This window comes from Patiria miniata, unplaced genomic scaffold (assembly GCF_015706575.1).
Source record: "Patiria miniata isolate m_02_andy unplaced genomic scaffold, ASM1570657v1 HiC_scaffold_19, whole genome shotgun sequence".
Classification (NCBI taxonomy): Eukaryota; Metazoa; Echinodermata; class Asteroidea; order Valvatida; family Asterinidae; genus Patiria; species Patiria miniata.
In genome coordinates, this window is record NW_024037057.1 from 5,536,235 (window position 1) to 5,563,268 (window position 27,034).

Below are 27,034 nucleotides of genomic sequence, written 5' to 3' on the forward strand. Positions count from 1 at the left end.
ATGTACGCCTGTGGACGCAAAAGAAATGTTTCACTGAAGGAACAATTTAAAATTCTATTGGCAGACAAGGCCGCCATTGATGATGAGTACCTCAAGGGCTTGTCCCCGAAAATTGAATCATCGTGGAGGAAACTTGCCAAACACTTAGGATATGAAGATGCGGAAATAGCAGACATCCAAACCACCAACGAAGGCAGCGCTGAAGGGAGCCGTCACATGCTACTCACTTGGTGGGAAAAGATGACAGATCGCAACGAAGCAGCTCAGAAGCTGAGACGAGCATTGGAGGCCATCGGGCTGACTGATTTGGCCCAAAATGCACCGGGTGAGCTTAAAGTTAAAACTAGACTTACTAGACTTATTTTTCAGGACACAGAAAAGAATTGATGAGGTACCACACGATCTTTTTTTATACAGCAAATAAGCTATTACAAAAAACTACCTTGTTAATTTTTTAAACAAATTAAAAATGTTAAAAGAAAAATCAGTGGAAAGTCATTTGTAAACAATTCTTTGCACTCTATTTTGCTTGTAACATCAGTAACGAGCGAATCGAGAGACGAAGCAGCTGGACCCGAGCCAGAAAGGCGTGAAGATGCAGGAGTTGACGAGGAGAGCAAACTAAACAAAGTGGCATCAACCGAGGAAGAGAAACCGAAAAAGGAACGAGTTTGTGATCAAGACAAACCTCAGCTAATCAGGTAAAACACGATATGCTGCTTTTCGTACTACAACTGCAATTTTGGTTTTTTTAAAGATAAATATAGCTCCCTTTGAAAACAAAATTTCCTCACTTAAATAATGGCGTAGAGAATGATTATACGCCATTAGTCTTTACCTTTATTCCTGAACTTTTATGTCAATTCCAACAATTAAAAAGCCTCACCATCAGAACCTTTTTTCTGACAGTCGCAGATATGTGCAGGTCTTCATCAGAAGTCACTGCTCACATAGACCGAGGATAATGTGCTTGCAAGTGGATCCAGAAACATCTGTCTTGCTCTTAAAAGTGATAATGAGCGAGAAAATCGGTGTGCTGCCTCAACAACAGCGTCTGTTCATCCGAAGAAACTTTCGTAACTTTGAGGTAAAGATTGCTCTATATTTTACAAAGCAGCCGTGTTGCGAAGTACCATCAACATTCTATTGATTTAAAGACCATGCATTGTGGGTTTTTGTGACAGTCTCTTCTGATTCAGTAGTCGTGTACAGATATAGTGCTGCTTTTTATGTCAGCACAATGGAGTTTACGCACTTATTAGTTTCAAGGTGAAGCTGCACCATAACAAGTTACAATTATATGTAGTTATTTTTACCAGTGTAGTATAATCTGAAACCCTAAACTGTCGTTTAAACCTTTGCTTCGAAAAAAAATGTTCTTTAAGAAACTTCTTTCTTTTGCCAGCTCCATAACTTGCTGACACTACACGACTGTGGAATTCATCAGGACGAGAACATCTCACTACGTCTGTGTACCGATGGCCTACTGGGCGGTGGACCAAAAGGTAAATGCTTATGAGAAACATTACCTTGCAAGATGGAGAAAAGCAAACGATCAAAATGTCTCCTGGAAAGGAAATGATTAAAAACAATTTGATGCTCTAACGTTATATATTATCATTGGTACAAGTGTTAGGATGTAAATTAATGTCATCGCCTCCCTCTCCGATGTAATTCAACAAGGACCAACACATTATATAAACAAATACTAAGGAAATCAGATTAATTATTTGCTTGCTATTTCTTTATGATGTAGTAACGAAGAGGTTTCGTTTTTATTTGGCAGGCAAATACCCTGTTGATGATCAGTTCTTTCGGGACTTGGCTTCGAAAACTGAATCATCCTGGGAACAGTTGGCCAAATCCCTGGGATACGGTGAAGACGAAATCAAGCAATTCCAAAAAATCGGCCAAGAAAACAAAGAAAGGAGCCTACAGATGCTGCTTTCTTGGTGGAGAAAGCAAACAACTTGCGAGCAAGGATTTCAGAGTTTGAAAGATGCGTTAAACTCAATCGGGCATGTTGAGCTGGCCCTAATAATTCCTTCTGAAGAGCAACGGAGGATGGAACAGGAAGAAGTTGCAGATAGGGAGAAAAGGGGAGCATCATCTGAGGGACGCAGACCAAGACAGGAGGAAACTGCTCATCGAGATAAACTTCAACCACAGGTACAATTGAGAAGAGCTGAAGAACAAATGGAGAAGAAAGGGACTACATCATCTGAGAATCAGAGAACCAGCCAAGAGGAAGTTACACATCGAGACAAACACGAACCATCGATACTAATGAGAGGGGCTAAAGAACAGAGCACGATGAAAGGGACTACATCTGAGGGACAGCGACCAAGACGAGATGAAATTGCTCATCGAGACGAACCTAAACCAGAGTTACACATGGGAGGAGCTAAAGAACAGAGCAAGGAGAAAGGGACTTCATCATCTGAGGACAAGAGACAGGGACAACAGGAAGCTGCTAATCGAGACAAACCTCAACCAGAGGTACAAGTGAGAGGGGCTAAAGAACACAGCAGGAAGAGAGGTGCTACATCATCTGAGGACAAGAGACCAGAACAAGAGAAAGTTGCTCATCGAGACGAACCTCAACCAAAGGTACAAGTGAGAGGGGCTAAAGAACAGAGCAGGAAGAGAGGAGCTACATCATCTGAGGACCAGAGACCAGAACAAGAGGAAGTTGCTCATCGAGACGAACCTCAACCAGAGGTACAAGTTAGAGGGGCTAAAGAACACAGCAGGAAGAGAGGAGCTACATCATCTGAGGACCAGAGACCAGAACAAGAGGAAGTTACTCATAGAGACAAAACTCAACCACCAGTACAAATGGGAGTGGCTAAAAAAAAGATCAAACAGAATGAGACTACATCATCTGAGGACCAGAGACGGGGACAACAGGAAGCTGTTCATCGAGACGAACCTCAACCAGAGGTACAAGTGAGAGGGGCTAAAGAACACAGCAGGAGGAAAGGGGCTTCATCATCTGAGGGCCACAGACCAGAACAAGAGGAAGTTGCTCATCGAGACAAACCTCAACCAGAGGTACAAGTGAGATGGGCTAAAGAACACAGCAGGAAGAGAGGAGCTATATCATCTGAGGACCAGAGACCAGAACAAGAGGAAGTTGCTCATCGAGACGAACCTCAACCAAAGGTACAAGTGAGAGGGGCTAAAGAACAGAGCAGGAGGAAAGGGGCTTCATCATCTGAGGACCATAGACCAGAACAAGAGGAAGTTGCTCATCGAGACGAACCTAAACCACCGGTACAAGTAGGAGTGACTGGGATAGAAAGCAGATCAGGTAAACAATTACACATATTCCATTATATGTTTTATCTTTCTCTCGCTTGCTATTTTCCTTCGATTGTTTTTCCTTTCTATTATCAAGAATCAAATGTGTTAAATATGCACTGTCGGGCTCTTCAACAAATTTGCTCTTGTGCTCCCAGCAAGTGCTCAACTTTAATGTTATCAATTTAAGATAAAACTACTTTACTTCTGGTTTTGGGCGGCTGCAAACCTCCGATTCTTGGTTCCTTTTCAGCGCATGTATATCCGGTTAGCGAGTAGGCTTTTTAAGGGAAGATAAAATTCGACAACCATTCCCTTACTAACTTACGCGTGCAATAATTGATTATACTTTAAATAATTAAGTGAACTAATCATTTTCAAAACATATGAGTGTTTCTTTTTCGATATCTCATTCAAAAGTAGAAAGTAAAAGTTAACGTAATTTTGTTAGATATAGACATAATAGAAATTTGAAAATCTCTTTAACTAGAAAATCTTTACAAGAATATATAAGCACCGACATGACATCTTGAATCATTCGGCAATAAAGATATTGTTTGCAGTCTAGCACGCGCGGTTGTGTTTCAGTTTAATATGGTATGATTCAGTTTAATACTGAGAGATCTTCACGCAGCGCAGGTATGAGTTGAGGAACATGCAGACACAGTCGCCCAAGCCAGATAGTCGTGTTTTTTTTCGGGTCAGTTTTCCTTGATTTTAGTAGAGTCAGGTCGGGTCGGATCGGGTCGGTTTCTTAAAGAGCACACATTGCTTTCGGTTCGGATTCGGTTAATATTTTTAATGTTTTGGGTCAGTTTTGTGGTCGGTTTGGCCTGGTCAACCCGACCTGATGCACAACATTAGTACATACGTCTAAAATGTGTATTGTTCTTCGGGTTAGTTGCTCAGCACTCGTCAGGTTAGTTGTTCAGCACCCTTCTTTAAATTTTGAGCACTTTTGTTGCTGCAAACTTCAAACGAACATAATGCACAAATTACAAATGATGGACTGTACCTTTAACAGCAGCCATCCCCCAACACGGTCATTGTCACTCAGTGAAGACCGGGTCATCACACTGTTACTCCCTAATTATTGAATTGAATTAAATTGAAGGATATTTTAATTCTTGCTTTTGATTGTAGATTACCCACAACAAAGTGGAGCCAGCATAGGAAGCATCGGAGCAATCAGCGGTAACCAGAACCCTGTCATTGTTGGTTCAAGTCGAGTTAATATCACTTACAACTCGCCATTGGAAGGACCAGGTAAATATAATCTTGTTCAATACGATAAAGTATTTTGATATCTAAATTAAGTGTTAATGTATTGGGGGGGGGGGGGCAGGGGAAGGATGGTGTACTGTTTTAGCATATTATATGTTGAACAAAGTCCCATGACTTATTAAGCTGTACTTGTAGTTCTCGAGAGGTAGGACTTGAAAATATGCACCTTAATAGGGGAAGAGATCAAAAACATTTTTCAAAGTAAATTTTCTTTGGGTATTCGTTGTTGTGTCATTACATGCCAGTAAGCCAATGAGCTTCTCAAAAATGTTTTCAATGACTGAATAATGGGTGCCTAATTGAACAGAAAACCCCTAAACTGAACAGTGTCTTCCTAAAATGACATCACAGCAACAGCGCCCTCAACATTGAACATTTTAAGTGTTTAAAGAAGTACACTTTTCAATCAAAAGGGATGTCAAATAGTGTTCATACATTTAAGGGAGTAGAAAGTTGTGTGCCTAAGAAATAAGAAAAATGCAAATGCAAAAGTGCATTTTTTAAAACACATATTTTCTATGTTTTTTCAACAACTGGGGGCGCTGTTGCTGCGATGTCATTTCAGGGAGACAGTGTTCAGTTTAGGGGTTTTGTGCACAAAGTGAACCAAAAAATCTGCTCATTTATAACAGTTTTGAGAAAGGTTTGCCCATTGGCTTACTGCCAAGTACCAACACAAATCACTGAAAAAGGGAACGCTTTCAAATGCAAAATTCTTGCACCTTTTTGGGCACAAACCAATTGCAACATTGAAATTTTTGCCTGATATAACATCACATTTTGCTCACAAATAAAAAAAATTGGCATGAGCATAAAATCCACAAAAGACACCATAATACTCTTAAAAACAGCAAAATGAAAATTGAAAATAAGGTTCACTGGAATACAAAGGTGCATTTTTAAGGACTGCATTACCAACATTTTACTGCATGGGCCCTTTAAAAACCTTAACAAAAAGAAAAAAATATTGAAAACCATTTTTTTTTACCGCTGAAAAATACACCACTGATGTAATTTCTTTTCTTTTTAACAGCCGAGGTGGGAAGAGCGCAATCCAGTCCGAGTGATGCTGCAGCTGATCAGTGCAGGAGTGAATTAAAAGACCGGTATACTACCACAGGTAGTTACGTTCAGTTAATACCCTGGGTCGATGACAACATGAAACATATAAGGGACATATATACAGAGTTGCAATTAGAAAAGGGTGACCAGGATGACATACAGGGCGATGTTGGGGAGTATGGGGACATTTTCCTCGTTAAAACTACAGACGGGAATGTGATTAAACGCGCCATTTTGTGTGGGTCAGCTGGGATGGGGAAGTCAACCATTATTGACAAAATGGCATACGACTGGGCTACAGGTGTTGCACTCGGACAGTTTTCACTTTTGTTTGTCTTGAAAATGTCCGCTCTCGATCAAACGTCGGATCTTGTTGAGTCAGTGTTTTCTCAACTTTTAGCGGATGATACAGTAGTATTTAAGGGTGGTTTGGAAGCATTCATTAAAGACAATGGTAGTAGTGTGCTTATTCTCATAGATGGTTTTGATGAATTCAGGACAACAAACCTCGAACCAGAGAAATTTGGTTCCATTTTAAGAATGCTCAATCGCAAATTTGGCAAAAAATGTTTTGTAGTTGTAACAACACGCCCCTCTCACTTGGCTAAATTGAAAAGCAAATCACTCATTGAGAAACCTTTCACCCATGTGAAGGTTTTGGGATTTAAGATGGAAGATATTGGGCAGTATGTGAGAAAGTTTTTCCCTGCTAAGCTTGATGAGGCTGAGGGACTTCTTAATAGGATTCAGTCATCGGATGTCCTGTCTGATTTAGCAAGGAGTCCCATGCTGCTCCTGCTAATGTGTGGACTATGGGAGGAAAAGGCAACACTACCTGATACTCTATCAAGATTGTTCAGTGAGGCAATTAGATACATATTTCGAAGAAAAATTCATAAATTATCAGAAGAAGCAATATTGGAAGCAGTGATTTCAATCGGTAAAGTTGCTTTAGCAGGGCTTGTTTCCCCAGAGCAAAGGCTTTCATTTCAAGAGGGAGAGTTTGAGAAGAGTGCACTTGATAAAGCAATACAAGCGGGTGTTCTCACTAGCCAGAGGGTCATGAAGTGGTGCGGCACGCACAATAACGTGCAATTCATTCATAAGACACTTCAAGAGTACTGCGCAGCTATGTACTGTCAGAGTCTTTTGAGCAAAGGCGATGGGGAATTTCAGAGGATTCTTAATAGACTTGGAGATCCTTGGAATTTTGAGCACATGTTGCGCTTCTGCTGCGGCGACAATCAACAATGCACAAGGCATATTTTGCAGATACTGCATGAGACAAATCTGCAAAATAAAGGCATCGAACTTAAAAAAGTAAAGGAATTGGCCTTAAATTGCTACTTTGAAAGTCAAGCAGGAGGTTTGTTATCGGTAGATTTCATTGAGTCTTTTTTGACTGGAGACATAACGTTAAGTGGTAACGACTGCGTGAACTCGTTCGTGTGGTTGCTGCAGCATGTTGCCGAGCAGACAGAGCCCTCAGGAGTAGATTACTTTGCTAAAGTAAGTAAAATTCACTTCAGGGCGTGTAACCTGTCAAGGTTGAGTGAAGTCGTAGCTTTGCATTTGACCACAATGAAAAACTTGCGCGTGTTGTATTTCGATGGATGCACACTAACTGGTAGCAATGCTAATACACTATTGTCATCATTTCGAAATGGAGGCAACTTGACAGAAATAAGTCTTGAAAGAAATAATTTGGGCGGCTCAGCCAAAGACTGGGCGGTCAAGTTGCAAGTGATGAAATACCTCAAGACACTTCGTTTGAATGGATGTTGCTTAGACCCGCGCGATGCAGTAGACATTGCATCATCGGTTGGGCAGATGACAAACTTAGCCGCTCTTGATCTTTCCGACAATAAGGGATTGGGTGGAAATGCTGAAACGTGGGCGGCTAGTTTGCAGTCGATGATTCACCTGAAGAAGCTTGACTTGAAACATTGTAGCATTACCAGTCGCGATTTGAAATATATCGCTGAATCAGTAAGTCGCATGCGGAATATCGTGGATTGTGATTTCAGTAATGACCATGAGTTGTGGCGTGTACAGTCATTGGGTAATGGCATAGAGTTGAGCATCAAGAAGTTCTCACTCACTGTCAAGGATATGGCGGATGTGTTGCAGTCATTCAATAATCGGCGAGATTTAGTCAGATTGACCATTGATGGCGTTCGCGGTATTGGTGGTTCCGCAAGCATCTGGACTCCACTCTTGCAAAACCTGACGGAACTACAGAAGTTAGATTTAAGTGATTGCTCACTGCAAAGTGCTGACATTGAACACCTTGCTGTAGCATTAGGTCAAGTACCAAACTTGGCCAATCTCAACCTTTCTAAGAATTCAAACTTGGGTTGTAACGCAGGAACGTGGGCGGCTAGTTTGCAGAGGATGATGCACTTGAAATCACTTGATTTATCGGAATGTGGCATAAATGAACAAGATATACCACATATCGCATCATCGGTTGGAAAGATGCCAAACTTGGCCGATCTTAATCTTTCAGGCAATAAGGAATTGGGTGGTAACGCCGTAACGTGGGCGACTAGTTTGCAGTCGATGATTCACCTGAAGAAGCTTGACTTGAAACATTGTAGCATTACCAGTCGCGATTTGAAATATATCGCTGAATCAGTAAGTTGCATGCGGAATATCGTGGATTGTGATTTCAGTAATGACCATGAGTTGTGGCGTGTACAGTCATTGGGTAATGGCATAGAGTTGAGCATCAAGAAGTTCTCACTCACTGTCAAGGATATGGCGGATGTGTTGCATTCATTCAATAATCGGCGAGATTTAGTCAGATTGACCATTAATGGCGTTCGCGGTATTGGTGGTTCCGCAAGCATCTGGACTCCACTCTTGCAAAACCTGACGGAACTACAGAAGTTAGATTTAAGTGATTGCTCACTGCAAAGTGCTGACATTGAACACCTTGCTGTAGCATTAGGTCAAGTACCAAACTTGGCCAATCTCAACCTTTCTAAGAATTCAAACTTGGGTTGTAACGCAGGAACGTGGGCGGCTAGTTTGCAGAGGATGATGCACTTGAAATCACTTGATTTATCGGAATGTGGCATAAATGAACAAGATATACCACATATCGCATCATCGGTTGGAAAGATGCCAAACTTGGCCGATCTTAATCTTTCAGGCAATAAGGAATTGGGTGGTAACGCCGTAACGTGGGCGACTAGTTTGCAGTCGATGATTCACCTGAAGAAGCTTGACTTGAAACATTGTAGCATTACCAGTCGCGATTTGAAATATATCGCTGAATCAGTAAGTTGCATGCGGAATCTGATGGATTGTGATTTCGGTAGTTACCCTAGGGTGTGGCGTGTACATTCATTGGGTAATGGCATAGCGTTGAGCATCGAGAGGTTCTCACTCACTGTCACGGATATGGCGGATGTGTTGCAGTCATTCAATAATCGGAGAGATTTAGTCAGATTGACCATTAATGGCGTTTGCGGTTTGGGTGGTTCTGCAAGTATCTGGGCTCCACTCTTGCAAAACCTGACGAAACTTAAGGAGGTGGAGTTAAGTGATTGCTCACTGCAAAACGCTGACATTGAACACATTGCTGCAGCATTAGGTCAAGCACCAAACTTGGCTAATCTCAACCTTTCTAAGAATTCAAACTTGGGTGGTAATGCAGGAACGTGGGCGGCTAGTTTGCAGAGGATGATGCACCTTAAATCAATCGATTTATCAAAATGTGATATAAATGAACAAGATATACCACATATCGCATCATCGGTTGGAAAGATGCCAAACTTGGACGATCTTAATCTTTCAGGCAATAAGGGATTGGGTGGTAACGCCGTTACGTGGGTGACTAGTTTGCAGTCGATGATTCACTTAAAGAAGCTTGACATGAATTGTTGTGGCATTGACAGTCGCGCTTTTAAATATATCGCTGAATCAGTAAGTCGCATGCGGAATCTGGTGGATTGTGATTTAAGTACAAATTGTTACGATAAGCTGTTGTGTGTACAGTCATTGGGTAATGGCATAGCGTTGAGCATCAAGAAGTTCTCACTCACTTTCAAGGATATGGCGGATGTGTTGCAGTCATTCAATAATCGGAGAGATTTAGTCAGTTTGACCATTAATGGCGTTTGCGGTATGGGTGGTTCTGCAAGTGTCTGGACTCCACTCTTGCAAAACCTGACGGAACTTCAGGAGTTAGATTTAAGTGATTGCTCACTGCAAAGTGCTGACATTGAACACATTGCTGCAGCATTATGTCAAGCGCCAAACTTGGCCGATATCAACCTTTCAAAGAATTCAAACTTGGGTGGTAACGCAGGAACGTGGGCGGCTAGTTTGCAGAGAATGATGCATCTGAAATCACTCGATTTATCGGAATGTGGCGTCAATGGAAAAGATTTACTGCATATTGCATCATCGGTTGGAAAGATGCCAAACTTGGCCAATCTTGACCTTTCAGGAAATGAGGGGTTTGGTGGTAACACTGAAACGTGGGCGACTAGTTTGCAGTCAATGATTCACTTACAGAGGCTTATCATGAGAAATTGTAGCATTCACAGTCGCGATTTGAAATATATCGCTGAATCAGTAAGTCGCATGCGGAATCTCGTGGATTGTTATTTCAGTAATGACACTGGGGAGTGGTATGTGCAGTCATCAGAGTTGAGGATCAAGAAGTTCTCACTCACCGTCACGGATATGGCGGATGTGTTGCAGCCATTCAATAATCAGCGAGATTTAGTCAACTTGACCATTAACAGTGTTTGCGGTATGGGTGGTTCTGCAAGTATCTGGACTCCACTCTTGCAAAACCTGACAAAACTTCAGAAGTTAGAATTAAGTGATTGCTCACTGCGAAGTGCTGACATTGAAAACATTGCTGAAGCATTAGGTCAAGTACCAAACTTAGCCAATCTCAACCTTTCTAAGAATTCAAACTTGGGTGGTAACGCAGGAACGTGGGCGGCTAGTTTGCAGAGGATGATGCACCTTAAATCAATCGATTTATCAAAATGTGATATAAATGAACAAGATATACCACATATCGCATCATCGGTTGGAAAGATGCCAAACTTGGCCGATCTTAACCTTTCAGGCAATAAGGGATTTTGTGAAAACGCCGTAAAGTGGGCGACCAGTTTGCAGTCGATGATTCACTTAAAGAAGCTTGACATGAACTGTTGTGGCATTAACAGTCGCGCTTTTAAATATATCGCTGAATCAGTAAGTCGCATGCGGAATCTGGTGGATTGTGATTTAAGTACAAATTGTTACGATAAGCTGTTGTGTGTACAGTCATTGGGTAATGGCATAGCGTTGAGCATCAAGAAGTTCTCACTCACTTTCAAGGATATGGCGGATGTGTTGCAGTCATTCAATAATCGGAGAGATTTAGTCAGTTTGACCATTAACGGTGTTTGCGGTATGGGTGGTTCTGCAAGTATCTGGGCTCCACCCTTGCAAGACCTGACGGGACTGCGGGAGTTAGATTTAAGTGATTGCTCACTGCAAAGTGCTGACATTAAACACATTGCTGCAGCATTAGGTCAAGCACCAAACTTGGCCGATCTCAACCTTTCAAAGAATTCGAACTTGGGTGGTAACGCAGGAACGTGGGCGGCTAGTTTGAAGGGAATGATTCACCTGAAGTCACTCGATTTATCAAAATGTGGCATAAATGAACAAGATATACCACATATTGATTCATCGGTTGGAGAGATGCCCAACTTTGCCGATCTTAACCTTTCAGGCAATGCGGGATTGGGTGCTAACGCAGGAACGTGGGCGGCTAGTTTGCAGAGGATGACGCACCTTAAAACACTCAATTTATCGAACTGTGGCATAAATGAACAAGATATACCACATATTGCATCATCAGTTGGGGAGATGCTAAACCTGACCCGTCTTAATCTTTCATGGAATGAGGGATTGGGTGGTAACGCAGGGACGTGGGCGGCTAGTTTGCAGGCGATGATTCACCTTAAATCACTCGATTTATGGGAATGTGGCATAAATGAAAAAGATATACCACAAATTGCATCATCAGTTGGGGAGATGCCAAACTTGGCCGAACTTGATCTTTCATGCAATGAGAGGTTGGGTGGTAACGCAGGAACGTGGGCGGCTAGTCTGCATAGGATGATGCACCTTAAAACACTCCATTTATTGAAATGTGGCATAAATGAACAAGATATACCACATATTGCATCATCTGTTGGGGAGATGCCACACTTGGCTAATCTTAAACTTTCACATAATTTTAACTTGAGTAGTAATGCCAAAACGTGGGCGGCTAGTTTCAAGAGGATGATGCACCTTAAATCAATCGATTTATCTTCATGTGACATAAATGAACAAGATCTACCACATATTGCATCATCGGTTGGGAAGATGCCGAACTTGGCCGATCTTAACCTATCAGGCAATCAGGCATTGGGTGGTAACGCCAAGACATGGGCGGCTAGTTTCAAGAGGATGACGCACCTTAAAACACTCAATTTATCGAACTGTGGCATAAATGAACAAGATATACCACATATTGCATCATCAGTTGGGGAGATGCCACACTTGGCTTATCTTAAACTTTCACAGAATTTTAACTTGAGTAGCAATGCCAAAACGTGGGCGGCTAGTTTCAAGAGGATGACGCACCTTAAAACACTCAATTTATCGAACTGTGGCATAAATGAACAAGATATACCACATATTGCATCATCAGTTGGGGAGATGCTATACCTGACCCGTCTTAATCTTTCATGGAATAAGGGATGGGGTGGTAACGCAGGGACGTGGGCGGCTAGTTTGCAGGCGATGATTCACCTGAAATCACTCGATTTATGGGATTGTGGCATAAATGAAAAAGATATACCACATATTGCATCATCAGTTGGGGAGATGCCAAACTTGGCTGATCTTGATCTTTCATGCAATGAGAGGTTGGGTGGTAACGCCAGAACGTGGGCGGCTAGTTTGCAGAGGATGATGCATCTTAAAACACTCAATTTATCGAACTGTGGCATAAATGAACAAGATATACCACATATTGCATCATCGGTTGGGGAGATGCCAAGCTTGACTGCTATTAATCTTTCCGGCAATGAGGGATTGGGTACTAATGCCGAAACGTGGGCGGCTAGCTTGCAGAAGATGATTCACCTGAAATCACTCGATTTATCTGAATGCGGCATAATTGAACAAGATATACCACATATAGCATCATCGGCTGGGGAGATGCCAAGCTTGTCTGCTTTTAATCTTTCCGGCAATGAGGTATTGGGTACTAATGCCGAAACGTGGGCGGCTAGTTTGCAGAAGATGATTCACCTGAAATCACTCGATTTACGGAATATCAGCATAAATGAACAAGATATGCCACATATTGCATCATCGGTTGGGGAGATGCCCAACTTGGCCGATCTTAACCTTTCAGGCAATGAGGGATTGGGTGGTAACGCCAGAACGTGGGCGGCTAGTCTGCAGAGGATGATGCACCTTAAATCACTCGATTTATCAAAATGTGGCATAAATGAACAAGATATACCACATATTGCATCATCGGTTGTGGAGATGCCACACTTGGCTAATCTTCAACTTTCACAGAATTTTAACTTGAGTAGTAATGCCAAAACGTGGGCGGCTAGTTTCAAGAGGATGATGCACCTTAAATCAATCGATTTATCGAAATGTGGCATAAATGAACAAGAAATACCACATATTGCATCATCAGTAGGGGAGATGCCCAACTTTGTCGATCTTAACCTTTCATGCAATGAGAGGTTGGGTGGTAACGCCAGAACGTGGGCGGCTAGTCTGCAGAGGATGATGCACCTTAAATCACTCGATTTATCAAAATGTGGCATAAATGAACAAGATATACCACATATTGCATCATCGGTTGGGGAGATGCCCAACTTTGTCGATCTTAACCTTTCATGCAATGAGAGGTTGGGTGGTAACGCCAGAACGTGGGCGGCTAGTCTGCAGAGGATGATGCACCTTAAATCACTCGATTTATCAAAATGTGGCATAAATGAACAAGATATACCACATATTGCATCATCGGTTGGGGAGATGCCACACTTGGCTAATCTTAAACTTTCACAGAATTTTAACTTGAGTAGTAATGCCAAAACGTGGGCGGCTAGTTTCAAGAGGATGATGCACCTTAAATCAATCGATTTATCTTCATGTGACATAAATGAACAAGATCTACCACATATTGCATCATCGGTTGGGAAGATGCCAAACTTGGCCGATCTTAACCTTTCAGGCAATGAGGGATTGGGTGGTAACGCAGGAACGTGGGCGGCTAGTTTGCAGAGGATGACGCACCTTAAAACACTCAATTTATCAAAATGTGGCATAAATGAACAAGATATACCACATATTGCATCATCGGTTGGGGAGATGCCACACTTGGCTAATCTTAAACTTTCACAGAATTTTAACTTGAGTAGTAATACCAAAACGTGGGCGGCTAGTTTCAAGAGGATGATGCACCTGAAATCACTCGTTTTATCTTCATGTGGCATAAATGAACAAGATATACCACATATTGCTTCATCGGTGGGGGAGATGCCCAACTTGGCCGATCTTAACCTTTCAGGCAATGAGGGATTGGGTGGTAACGCAGGAACGTGGGCGGCTAGTTTGCAGAGGATGACGCACCTTAAAACACTCAATTTATCGAAATGTGGCATAAATGAACAAGATATACCACATATTGCATCATCGGTTGGGGAGATGCCACACATGGCTAATCTTAAACTTTCACAGAATTTTAACTTGCGTAGCAATGCCAAAACGTGGGCGGCTAGTTTCAAGAGGATGATGCACCTGAAATCACTCGTTTTATCTTCATGTGACATAAATGAACAAGATCTACCACATATTGCATCATCAGTTGGGAAGATGCCAAACTTGGCCGATCTTATCCTTACAGGCAATAAGGGATTGGGTGGTAACGCCCAGACGTGGGCGGCTAATTTGCGGGAGATGATTCACCTGAAATCACTCGATTTGTTGGTTTGCGACATAAATGAACAAGATCTATCACATATTGCATCATCAGTTGGGGACATGCCCAACTTGGCCGATCTTGATCTTTCATACAATGAGAGATTGGGTGGTCACGCAGGAACGTGGGCGGCTAGTTTGCAGAAGATGATTCACCTGAAATCACTCGATTTATGGGCATGCGACATAAATGAACAAGACCTATCACATATTGCATCATCAGTTGGGGACATGCCCAACTTGGCCGATCTTGATCTTTCATACAATGAGAGATTGGGTGGTCACGCAGGAACGTGGGCGGCTAGTTTGCAGAAGATGATTCACCTGAAATCACTCGCATTATGGGCATGCGACATAAATGAACAAGACCTATCACATATTGCATCATCAGTAGGGGAGATGCCTAACTTGGTCGATCTTAGACTTCTATATAATAAGGGATTGGGTGGTCACGCAGGAACGTGGGCGGCTAGTTTGCAGAAGATGATTCACCTGAAAACACTCGATTTATCGGAATGTGGCATAAATGATCAAGATATACCACATGTAGCTTCATCTGTTGGGGAGATGCCAAACTTGGCCGATCTTGACCTTTCAGGCAATGAGGGATTGGGCGGCAACGCCAATACGTGGGCGGCTAGTTTGCAGAAGATGATTTTCCTGAAATCACTCGATTTTTGGGGATGCAACATAAATGGACAAGATCTATCACATATTGCATCATCAGTTGGGAACATGCCCAACTTGGCCGATCTTAACCTTTCAAACAATGAAGGATTGGGCGGTAACGCCAAGACGTGGGCAGCTTGTTTGCGGAAGATGATTTACCTGAAATCACTAAATTTATCGAAATGTGGCATGAATGAACAAGATCTACCACATATAGCATTATCTGTTGCGGAGATGCCGAACTTGACCGATCTTATCCTTTCAAGAAAATGGGACTTTAGTCGTATCGTAAGAAAGTGGCCGGCTGGTGTGCAGAGGCAGTTTTACCGTTTGATGAGAAATTCTGGCATTGAAAGTCGCGATAGGTCCGCTGAGGAGTGTCGTGTTCAGTCATGCGTGAATGGCATACAGCTGAGCATTCAGAGGTTCTCACTAACCGGCAAGGGTATGGCGGATATATTACAGTCATTCATTAATCGGAGAGATTTGGTCAGTTTGACCCTTCGTAACATTGATGGTCTGAGTGGTTCCGCAGAAATCTGGACCCCACCCTTACAAAACATGACGGAACTTCAGGAGCTGAATTTATTTAAATGCTCACTGCAGAGCTCTGACATTGAACACCTTGCTGCGGCAGTAAGTCGAATGCCAACCTTAGAATTCCTCAGCCTTGAGGGAAATGATTCTTTGAGTGGCTCTGCACAAACATGGGCTCGCTGCCTGAAACAGATGACGCATGTAAGAAGCCTGAAATTGGGTGATTGTTCGTTGACAAGAGAAGATAAAAAACAGATATCTGAGGCACGGGGAAGCGGAGTTTATTTAAAATCTGACGAGGAATGGGAAAGTGAATCTTCTGAAGATGACTATGAATGGGAAAGTGAATCTTCTGAATATGACGTGGAATGGGAAAGTGAATCTTCTAACTAGATGTCTAATGTATGTCTGTGCTGAGATAGACAGGTTATGTGATGCGCATGCCCAAGTAGCCTGTAAGATGAGCGAGCACGAGTACATGATGCAATTTTGAAGTCAATTCGATCGAGCCGGTCTTAAAGTCACAAGTTGTTGTGAGAAACCTAGGAAACGCAGTATTCTACTGGATCCAGTCATTTTGTGTGAACATAATGTATTACACGATAATCGAAACACGCGTTGAAACAGAGAAATGATGCATATTCATTCAATAACTGAAAAATAAATAAGTAGTCGTAATCAAGCTAATCCGTTTCTAACTAAAAAAAAAATAACAGGTAAATTTGAGACGGGTATTGTTATTGATAATACTTTTACTTTCATCGCTCCCCGGGCCAATTCACGAATCACCTGGATCGAGTTTTTCGATACGAAGTCCTGTTCAGAATTTAGTTTTGGCACTCAAGCAAAATGGTTGATAAATAGGGGCTTGGTGCAGGATGTGTAAGAATAGATCTCTCTTAACACACACAGACACATACATGTTTGTTTTGCATACCTAGTGTGGACATTCCTTTGTTTTCGTGGAGTTAAGAAAAACCAGTGAAAAAAAAAATTTTACTCAAACTGTGAAAACTCTTTCAACCCGATTTTCTTTGCTTCGATTCCCTTTAGTTTTTCTCTTCATTTTGCCACGGATAAACCTTACCCCAAAATGCCTCTAAACATGTTTCCAGAGAGGAGCAACATTTTGTGGACGTGGGCAAGTCCACACAACGTCAATGCTACCAGGTTTATGTGGACATCTTTTGTTCGGAAGTCCACACAGTGAATGTAATGCTTTTACACACCTGCAATATCATTCTACACTGCAGAACGTTCCTCTGTTTCTAACAAAGCAAAGTGGACCCCTGATAGTTCCGGGGAAGAAAATCGTAAAGCGTACGTTCTACGCTCTTTTTTGTATACGGGCCGAATAGTTGGCATCCGCTTCACCGGTTTGACAGTAAGGAATACCCAACACGCATCGACATTGTGACTATTACATAAAGTGTAATTGAGAGTTTAGTCCAATGCAGGCTCAGTGTAAATGGCATCGTAATAGAATCGAGGACGGCTTGTGAATCCTGAAATAAATGTTTAACTATGGAAATCCTCCAAACAAAATGATTAAGATTGTAGATACATATTTCAGTTCATATGCTCTCTCTAACGACATCATCTTAGTAAACATATTAAGATACAGTTACAATGAAAATAGACTGCGGTTGTTTGATTTGGTAAAGCCTCTTTGGTGAGCAACATATTCTGCAATAATTGTACCTGAATAATTGGATGATCTAATCACCGCGTTATGTTTCCGTTGACTTATTATTTGTGTTCGCCTGGTAAAGAAATTACTCAATATGGAATTTAATGCGAATATTAATATGTGGACCAATGAGATTATGGCATGCAGTCAGTAGGAAATCTCAAGATTTCCAGAATGTGCCATACTGTTTATAACTTGTACATATCTTTGATAAACTAAACTTTGTCTGAGGAATCGAACTGAAAGTTTGAAAGTGTACATATTTATACGTAAATATTGATTGTGCCACAAGAAGTGCTTATCCATAACCGTTTATTTTTGTATCAAAGAAGTCTCTAATGGCTTGAAGTGTTTACATACACGTACCATTGAAATGGTGTATATGATTAATTTGGAATAGGCAATTATTTTTATGCAACCGTCTTCAAAGACCAAATACCAAGTCTCTAATGACTTGAAGTATTTACATACACGTACCATTGAAATTGTGTATTTGATTAATTTTGAAGAGGCAATTATTTTTATGCGACCGTCTTCAAAGACCAAATACCAAGTCTCTAATGACTTGAAGTATTTACATACACGTACCGTTAAAATTGTGTATTTGATTAATTTGGCAGAGGCAACCTTTCCAATGCGACCGGTCTTCAAAGACCCAATATGTACGCATGCGTAGACAGTATACCTGTATAATGTGGCCACTCCCCGCCATTCCTCTACGTGGGTGTTCATGTTATGCTTACGTTGACTACGTTAGAAAGTTAAACCAGATAAATATTTTATTAATGTTAAATGGTATCTTATGGGGAAAAATATTCGAAATTGCATTATTTTGCCAAAAGCCCTCAGCCTTATTAAAGACACCTTATTGGTGATAGTTGAAATAAAAGCCAACTTTTTCTAAAGTGAAGATTTTAGCTGCCTGTAGTTTCTAAGACACTAAGCCTAATATCAAGAAAAACATTTCAATTTTTGGACACTCACTAATAAAAAAATGATTTGCATTTTTTTGTAGTTATTGTTCAGAATTTTGACAACATACTGTTGACAATCAAAACAATCAAAGAAACAGTTAATAATTTGAAACGAAAATAATTTTCTGTAAGCACAACAATTGCCAGTTTGCAATGTGTGTATTTTGTGAAAGTTTGTCTTTCAATTAAGTATGAGTTCACTTTACGTATAATGAACAGTATTGAAACAATGTTTGATTTTTATCCTGATGGAAACAAGGGATTTGATACCTATGTACATGTAATTGATATTTTATGCGAATCATTTGGACTTGCCTGAAATAAGTAATTGACAAATAAATTCTGTCATGGAGAAAAAACAAAGAATAATTTGAACTTGTGTGTTATTCTTTTAATGCCGGCCGGAAGAAAACAGTTGAAGGTCGCATATCAGTAAATAAATTGTCATACTAACGAGAAATATCCTCTCTTCGAAAATCGGGACACCACATCATTACATCAAATAAAAACTTGATTTAACCTTTTTCATTTGGGGGGGGGGAACCAATTAACGATGGCAGCGCTTGGCTGTGTCATGTTCGATTTATAGTTATAACGTTACGCGGGATGTAGACACAGAAATAGCTACAAATGCATAGTTTAAAGGGAACATGCAATAGGATTTTTATGACTTAAATACATTTAAAACAGCTTTCTTGCCATGTTACTATGACTTTCCACCTCCTTTGTAGCAGTAAAAGGGAGAAATTTCAAAATTTTACTTTTTATGCTAATGAAAATGTCCATATTCATGAGCCAAAGCGTGATGTCATTCAAGGCAGAACAGTAATGTCTCTATAGCTTTGTGTACAAATAAATATCACATTTTTCTTCATTTTCTTAGAGCAAGTTCCACCTTTTACTTGCTTATCATGTTAAACAGCTTGTTTGGACAATAGCAGTAGCCACTACTAGTTTAACAACTTTTTTGTGGGTAATTTTGAAAGACTAATTTTTTTGTACTGTTCATATGCACTTTTGACAAGGAGAACCTTGCGTGACAAAAGCAAAATAGCGCCCTCTTACATGTATTGATGAAAGGATTTGCTAACAATTGAAAACATATCACTTCCTAGTCACTTCCGATGAAAACAAGTATTGAGATTTCGTTGCAACACATACGTGCATGAAAACAAGATGAGCTGCATTTTCACTGCATGTTCCCTTTAATAGCAGTGTTTGCACTTTTGCCTTCCAATAGAATTAGGATTAAATTCATTCATAAGAAAGTGTATGGTGTAAAGATTGTGTTCATTTTATCTCGATAGAATTACATACATTTCATACATTTGTAATTAATATTTTATGTGAATCTATTGGACTTAAGTTGCCAAATAAAGGCCTTAATGGAAAATTGGTTGACAAAATGTATTGTTTGAATGGGAAAAAGAAAAATTCAACTTGTTTGTAAATTGCTATATAATCGTTGCCAAAAAGAAACATTGTTGGGTGCATGGGCTCCGTGCGCCAACGAAAGAGGGCGCCCTTTTATCTAGCAACGACGTCCCATGAGCGGGACATTTCGCTGGTTGACGCGCACCATTCCTTGTGTGAGACGCACGTACACCAGGGGATTTGTACTATGTATACGCAGTGGTACGGCCGCGCGTTGCGGCAAACTTGAAGTCAGGCAAGATGGCGTCGGTCGGTCACCCCCAACTGTACTTTCTTTGCCGGTGAGGGGGTACTTGTGAACGGAGTGGATACTGTAAATAAATTGTCATACATGTAAATACCACGGATAAATACCCTCTCTTCATAACTATGGGCATCCCGTGTTGACAAATAAAACCTTTATTTACCTACTTACATTGTTTGAGCGGTAGAGGGATCAATAGCATCTGAATGATGTTTGCCACTTTAACCACCCCAAAAGCTAGTCATGAAGCCATCGCCATTTTGAAAAAAAATACCTCCACTCCATAGACCTTACCGTGATATGTTACGCTGCATTGTGGGAAATCATTGCGCTGAATCACAGTCCCAGGATGCAACGCGCAGCGTACTTTTACTCACACTTCCTATCTATTGGTTAAAGAATCCATTGCAAAACACAGCAACTTCGGGTCCGGTTCAGAGCTTCGACCCTTACTGTACTAGCTATAAACCATCACAAATGCAAAGGCTCTTCCCAAGTCAGACTGGGCACCGATCTATTTTACGTTGTGTTGTATAGCGCCACCTTGTGTCCGGGAAAAAAAGTGGGATGGCAAAATTCGCTCGTACCCCCCGCCCTGCAAACAGGACGCCGGGATACTCTGAAGAGCTTCACAGAATCTTGTGAAGGAAATGGCCTATGACCTTTGTATACTTGAATCTGGCTGCAGCTGTTCAAGACCGTAGTTAGACAATGTGCGCAAATGCTATCCGAAAACTTCCCATAGAATTCCGCACATACCGGATGTGTTTTCTGTTTCATTGCGGACCATGTGGAAAAAATTTTGAGCATCGCATAATGCAATCAGACCGTTCGTGATTCGACACGGAGCCTGAGCGAGTGACGGGAATTGTAAATTTACAACACAGATAAGTTCTACAGAATTTCCTACATTATTACGCTTTTCAACGAGAGAAAAACATCTCTAAACTGGAATAAAAGAGTAATGAATCAGTCTTAAACGGCCGTTTCAAACCTTGCAGAGTCATGACCTTGATGACGCGCAGGTCACTGGTCACGCAAAATCCAACCATTCAGAGCGTGAATTCATCAGAGTATCCCAGTGTCCTGTTTGCAGGGCGGGGGGTACGAGCGAAGATGGCAAAACGGCCTGCTCTATGCTGTAACAATGGGCTTGGAATAGTAATGCTCTCGGGGTTCAACCCGGAAAATAGACCAAACATCCGTCCGCTGAGCTCATGAATAAAAGCATACCCTCAACATATTCTATATTAGAGAGTTCTGAGAGCCAAGCCTGGCCCGGACTTTGGGCTTCCAATTCGGAGCATTTTGGATGTAATTGGGCCCGAAAGTGCGCTATTTAGCCATTTTTTGGAAGGACCGTTTTCAAGATGGCTCCTTTATCACTCGCCTCGTTTTAGGGGTCGTCTTCTTTAGGTGAGAATTTCTCCAAAAAGCCATAGGTCAACCAACCAAAACTTGTATACGAAAATAAAAGATGACAAGACATGTTGATCAACATTTTTTAATGCAACCTGAACACTGGAGAGTACCGAGTAATGACACAGGTGCCTATGGGAATTTTTTTGCTTGAGTTCACCAATACTGGGTCACCCGGTTTTAATATATGTCTATGCCCATACCGGTCACTTTTACTTTGTGATGTATAGCGCCACCTTGTGTCCGGAAAAAAACTCGTGATGGCAAAATGGTGGCGCTATATCATTGTAATGGGATTGGAATAACATCATGCTCTGAGAACTGACCGAATAGCGTTTCAGGATGCTGGGTTTGGTTCATTCCACACACACACAGGAAATATTCAGCCCAATTGAGTCGACAAATGTCAGGGACCAATAATGATAAATTTTTAATAAACCTTGGCAAATCATGCCATGGTTGATACGAAAAGTATTAGCTCATAAGATCCTTTTGGACAAATGAGGGCGCTTTTACGAAGCGAATTCCGGGGGTCAAAAACAAATGTTTTTTTTCTCCGCGTTTCTGCCGGCAAATACACAGCAAGGAAGAAAGTCATGTCTGTACTTTCCAAGAATGAATAGCGCCCTCAACAATTTTTTTTTATCTTCTGACGGAAGCACGTCATGTATTGTATAGTATACTTTTATAATAGAAAAAATGAATGTATTTTTACCCGAAAATACCAATGATAGACAAAATAGTTTGCAACTATTTGTAAAGCAACATTGCACGTATTTCTGCGCAGCAAGAAAGACGACGTACAAAAAAAGAGAATGCATTTGTTACCAGCAGAAACGAAAGCAGACAAAACATCCCATTCGGCACAACACAGACGTTAGCACACAAGATACAGTCCAAACCCGGGTCTTCCCTATATTATGATATCTTACCCGAGGATATTGCAAAATTCGGATATGGGAAATAATAGGGCAGATAGGAGAAATAAGTATTTGCGAGATTGTTCACTTTGATGATAAAAAGCATGGTATTCGGTACACAGTCAGAGTATGTCTTAAGAATGATGTTTAGCTACTTGGGCCATCGCAGATTTGTCCATTTAAAAAAGTTACAGGTAGAATAACAAGCTATTTTCAACTTAGCTGCCATTGCTTGTTTTTCTACCTATATATTTTTTTCCAAAGGAATAATCTGTGATGGCCCTACAGCCACATATACTTTCTCACGACTACCTCCATGCTCGTTCCTTGCTCTACGCTCCGACTATGTGCCAAATTCCATGTTTTTTATAAAAAAAAAATAATGAACAATCTTATACCCATCTGCCGTAGGCCTACTATTCCACCGACATCGTAAAATAGTCCAATCCAGGGTATACAATATATCGCTACTTCTTTCCTGCAACGTCTATAGCCCGAGGGTATTGTACCATGCATGGAGGAAGAAACTGAATTGTCTCCTTAAACAAAATACCTTGCCTATGGTTTAACTGAAGCGCCTTCACACGGGCGCAATCGGGGCAAGACAGCGGCGAATGGTAGAGAAACCTTGGTGGAAGCAGCGCCACATGATTGACGGGTCAGCGCACCATTGTAAACTAGTCTGCGGCCAACAACTCTCCTGTGTCCCTCCACCGGCTTATAAACCCAAGCCATTGTCCCAGTTGAGAAGGTCTACCCAAGTCCCTGATAAGCAGGCGATTAGTTCGCGCTGGGTAAACAACCAACAATTACTCGACAGGCAGAAGCTGTCACATCGCGCCGGGGCGCCACATGCCAGCCTCTTGATTGGCAGGTGTCAAAGCCCGCGCGTGTTATTCATGGTGACGGGCCCCCTACACCTCCCCACCGTCTGGGCTCGAACAGACGAGGGTGGCCACGCAGTGAGGATAAACCCGTTCGCGCGAGTTGTGTGTGGCGCATGTGGTGGGGGCTCGGTAACAACACGCAGGGGAAAGTGGAGTGCTTAGTCACGTGGTCTGTGTGTGTTTTGCCTTCGCTCTTCCATCTTATTGCTGGGGAGAAACATCTCGATGGTTTTGCTCAATGGAAACAGACGGCTCCAAGTGCGGCTTCCGATAAGTCAAGCTGTGATAGGAATGGGGCTAAACTGACGCCCCGGCTAAAGCCTGTCTGGGACAAGACGTGGAAGGAACACGTAGACGACATGTAGGACATTTCTCCATATCCTGTACATGTGATAGGAATGATAGGAATATCCATCAAATGCATTGGTAAAGAACTGAGTAGTTCAGCGTTACCCTTCTTCAAGATATACTGAACTGTTTCCTGTTCATGTCGCCTGATCTGCTTCATGTGCCATCACTGCTCCTTGAATTTGAACCTCTCAATTCTAGCACGAGTTTGGACCATACGGCTAAGCAACTGAAAACCACGTACTGGAACATTTATTAGTCTGGAGTTGTTAAATGCATTGATCGAGGGTGTGCGGACTTCAGTTTAGCATCTTGCGATTCCTCCTCTGTAAGCTACGGGGATTTATTTGGATTCTACTTTCACCAACCATCATGGCGAGTGTGGGTCTTGGCCTGGTCGTTCTGTTGATCGCGCTCGTCGGTCACTGCTCCACAGTGGCGGAGGCTGCGGGCTGCGAAGCCATCCAGCTGCCCATGTGCTCCGGAATGAAGTACAACATGACCCAGATGCCTAACCTACTGCACCACAGCGCCCAGGAGAACGCCCGCCTGTCCATCGAACAGTTCCAGGACCTGGTCAATACCAACTGCAGCGAGTTGCTGCTGTTCTTCCTGTGCACCATGTACGCGCCAATCTGCACCAAGAGCCTGGAGTTTGAGGTGGAGTCCATCCCGCCTTGCAAGGGGGTGTGCGTGGAGGCCCGGCAGAGGTGCGAACCCACCATGCTCAAGTACAACGTGACCTGGCCCGAGTACCTGTCATGTCAACATCTTCCCGAGTACACGAGGGGCGTGTGTCTGACCCCCGAGGCTATCGTCGACACTATGCCAGGTAAAAAACAGCTTTATTTCATGTACTTAAACCAGAATTATTGGTCATAAACTATTCACTAATTCAGGACGTGCACATATACGTCACTGGACATGTGATGTGTTGGAAGCACAACGCATGCTCAGTGCAACGATCAGCAGCGTATCCAGCTTTTGATGTCAGGGGGCGGGGGGCGGGGGGGGGGGGGCAACTGCAAATCCGCGCCGAAATGTAGACATTTTTTTTCTCCGGACACTTGCCCTCCGTAAAATCAAAAAGCGGGGTTGGGGGGGGGGGGGCTGGTACCCATCTTCCAAATCTGGGCGCTCTTCAAAACTGACCATTATTATGCATACTACATATTATATGGACATTATCACGGCGCATTGTACTGGTTTTTGAGCGGGTTTTCTTAGGTGGGATTGATGTCAGAAGAACTCTATAAACATTTATTTCAATCATTGCTGACTAAAAAAATTGTCAAAATTGACAAAAAAATGTCAAAAATAATCCGCCAGGGGGGCAAAGTGCCCCAAAGTGCCCCCGCTGGATACGCCACTGGCAACCATGTGCGCGCTTGCCGAACAAGATGAAGTTTTCGAACTCCAGACATGCACCTTTTCCTCGGATCAGCTGATTTCCTCTTTTTTTTACTTCCCATGTGTGCCATTGAAAATAGAAAAACACTGTACAAAGTCTGGGAAAAATTTGAATTTCCTCTTTTTTTTGTGATTTCCCAGTTGCATGCCTGAAACTCAGTCACGTGACTACGCGTCCCCTTATCGCTTTACCTTCGCAGTAGCCCCCTAGCCCGTTCACCCTAATGAATATTTATCATGATAATATGTACCAAATCCCCTGGAAAATTAATTATTCTGACCATGAAGAAAGATTTATTTTATTGATACCACGTGCATCTGTATACAGACATGACAGAACACGTGCACATGCAATATTTAAGCTATGAGTTCCCCATTTTTGTACGAAATCCATCAACACATTTTTTTTCTTCAAATGGTTGTGTCATCTGTTTCGGTCACACATTTACAAGTGCGCCCTTTCTGAGTGTGTCTTTCTGGAGACGGAATGTTGGCCAATTGTAATTTGCATTTGTGATAATTTCGTCATTGATTGACGACGGCTCTTTTATCTATAGGGGAGTATCGTTCTAGTCGGTTGACCGAATGTCGAGTACCCCAACTTCTCGTGGCCACATTCTCGTGTAGCTGCAAAGCATTTTATTTCAGTTGAGCACAGAACAAAAGTCATCGGTTCGTCATTAGACTGCCACTTAAAAAAAATACAAGTGCCACACTAGTTTTGGATCATTTTGCTTTAGCTTAGATTTTGCTTAGATTTTCCGGGTATCTGCGCCATGGAAATCTGGCGAACAACGAGAATATTGCGATATTGAATTATGTACACGCAGTTTTGAACATACACTCTGTCTGGGCTGTGAAAGTCTGAAACTTTGGTCACAAAACTCAAGTTCTGAGTTTGTAATATGAAATACATGTATTGGTCAATATAAAATGGGAGACAGCTTTCTTATTTAGTATAAATTACAACCCTTATGATCTAGCTCATTGAAATCTTGAGGGCCGGGGGAGTCTTGTTAATTTTCGACAAGTTTTGCAGCATGAGAATCCCATCTTTTTTTTAAAGCAAACTTCGCTCTTTGCACGCTTCCGCCATATGCAGAGCCTCGATCTGGCCACTTTACAAAATAAATATAGCCGGTTGAGTGATTCCCGTGTCGGGCCGGGGTTGGGCGATTCCCGTGTACGTGTATACACGGGAATCACAATGAACCAGCTATTTTTATTTTGTAAAGTTGCCCGATCGAGCATGCAGAGATGCTTATGGCGGAGCGTGCAAAGAGCAAATACACAAGCCATATTGACCTTTTTTAAAATATTCCTTTGTAGGAGAGGTATAAAGGTATCTTTTGCATTGTTTTGTTAGGTAACAGTCCTTAATTAGACCATGGAGCTATAGTTTGATTTCAAACCCCCCCCCCTTTTTGTTTTGTTTTTGTTGGGGGGGGGGGGCGAGTGGGCGGGGGGGGGGGGCTAGCCGCGCACAATAATGATGTTCCTGTGCAACCTTGGGATCCCATCAAATTCAAATCTTCTGAAAAAAGGATGAGAAATGACCCTTTCCAGTAAAGCACAGACCCCTACCGTACCTACCCAAGCGAAGTGTAACCGATTGGACAGGTCGGCCTTGCAAAATCGGGTCCCGCTCCTCGCCCTAAATCACAGGGCCTGCCACAGACTGCTGTCCTGTCTCGCTTTATTCAAATCAATCACTGTCTTTTTTTTTTGGCAAGCACTGAGGGGAGGCCTAATCCTTAAGGATTGGACGTCTGATGAGCCACAAATCACCATAATGAGGATGTTGGCCTCCAGGCCAGGCGGGGACCCTAACGCGCATA

At 42.1% G+C, this 27,034-nt stretch overlaps 2 protein-coding genes across 2 annotated transcripts in view; both read left to right on the plus strand.

Moving 5' to 3' along the window:
* Nucleotides 1-23,803, plus strand: LOC119726064. The gene is made up of 9 exons (XM_038197682.1): nucleotides 1-325; nucleotides 542-701; nucleotides 910-1,087; nucleotides 1,406-1,505; nucleotides 1,787-3,313; nucleotides 4,447-4,569; nucleotides 5,621-6,589; nucleotides 7,058-7,158; nucleotides 23,372-23,803. The coding sequence occupies exons 1-9, from the start codon at nucleotides 1-3 to the stop codon at nucleotides 23,801-23,803; spliced, it is 3,915 nt and encodes a 1,304-aa protein (XP_038053610.1).
* LOC119725500 (secreted frizzled-related protein 3-like) overlaps nucleotides 23,501-27,034 on the plus strand; it is a 15,698-nt gene continuing 12,164 nt past the window's right edge. The window contains exon 1 of the mRNA XM_038196905.1: nucleotides 23,501-24,618. Coding sequence (XP_038052833.1) covers nucleotides 24,159-24,618 — 460 coding nt within the window. The 5' untranslated portion in view covers nucleotides 23,501-24,158. The remainder of the gene's footprint in view (nucleotides 24,619-27,034) is intronic.

Bases quoted from the DNA above. Each gene is read 5' to 3' on its own strand.
- LOC119726064 (XM_038197682.1), top strand. From the start codon at position 1: ATGTACGCCTGTGGACGCAAAAGAAATGTTTCACTGAAGGAACAATTT. The intron at 702-909 runs GTAAAACACGAT...TTTTTCTGACAG, and splicing joins GACAAACCTCAGCTAATCAG to TCGCAGATATGTGCAGGTCT. The intron at 7,159-23,371 runs GTAAGTAAAATT...ATTACTCGACAG, and splicing joins GAGTAGATTACTTTGCTAAA to GCAGAAGCTGTCACATCGCG.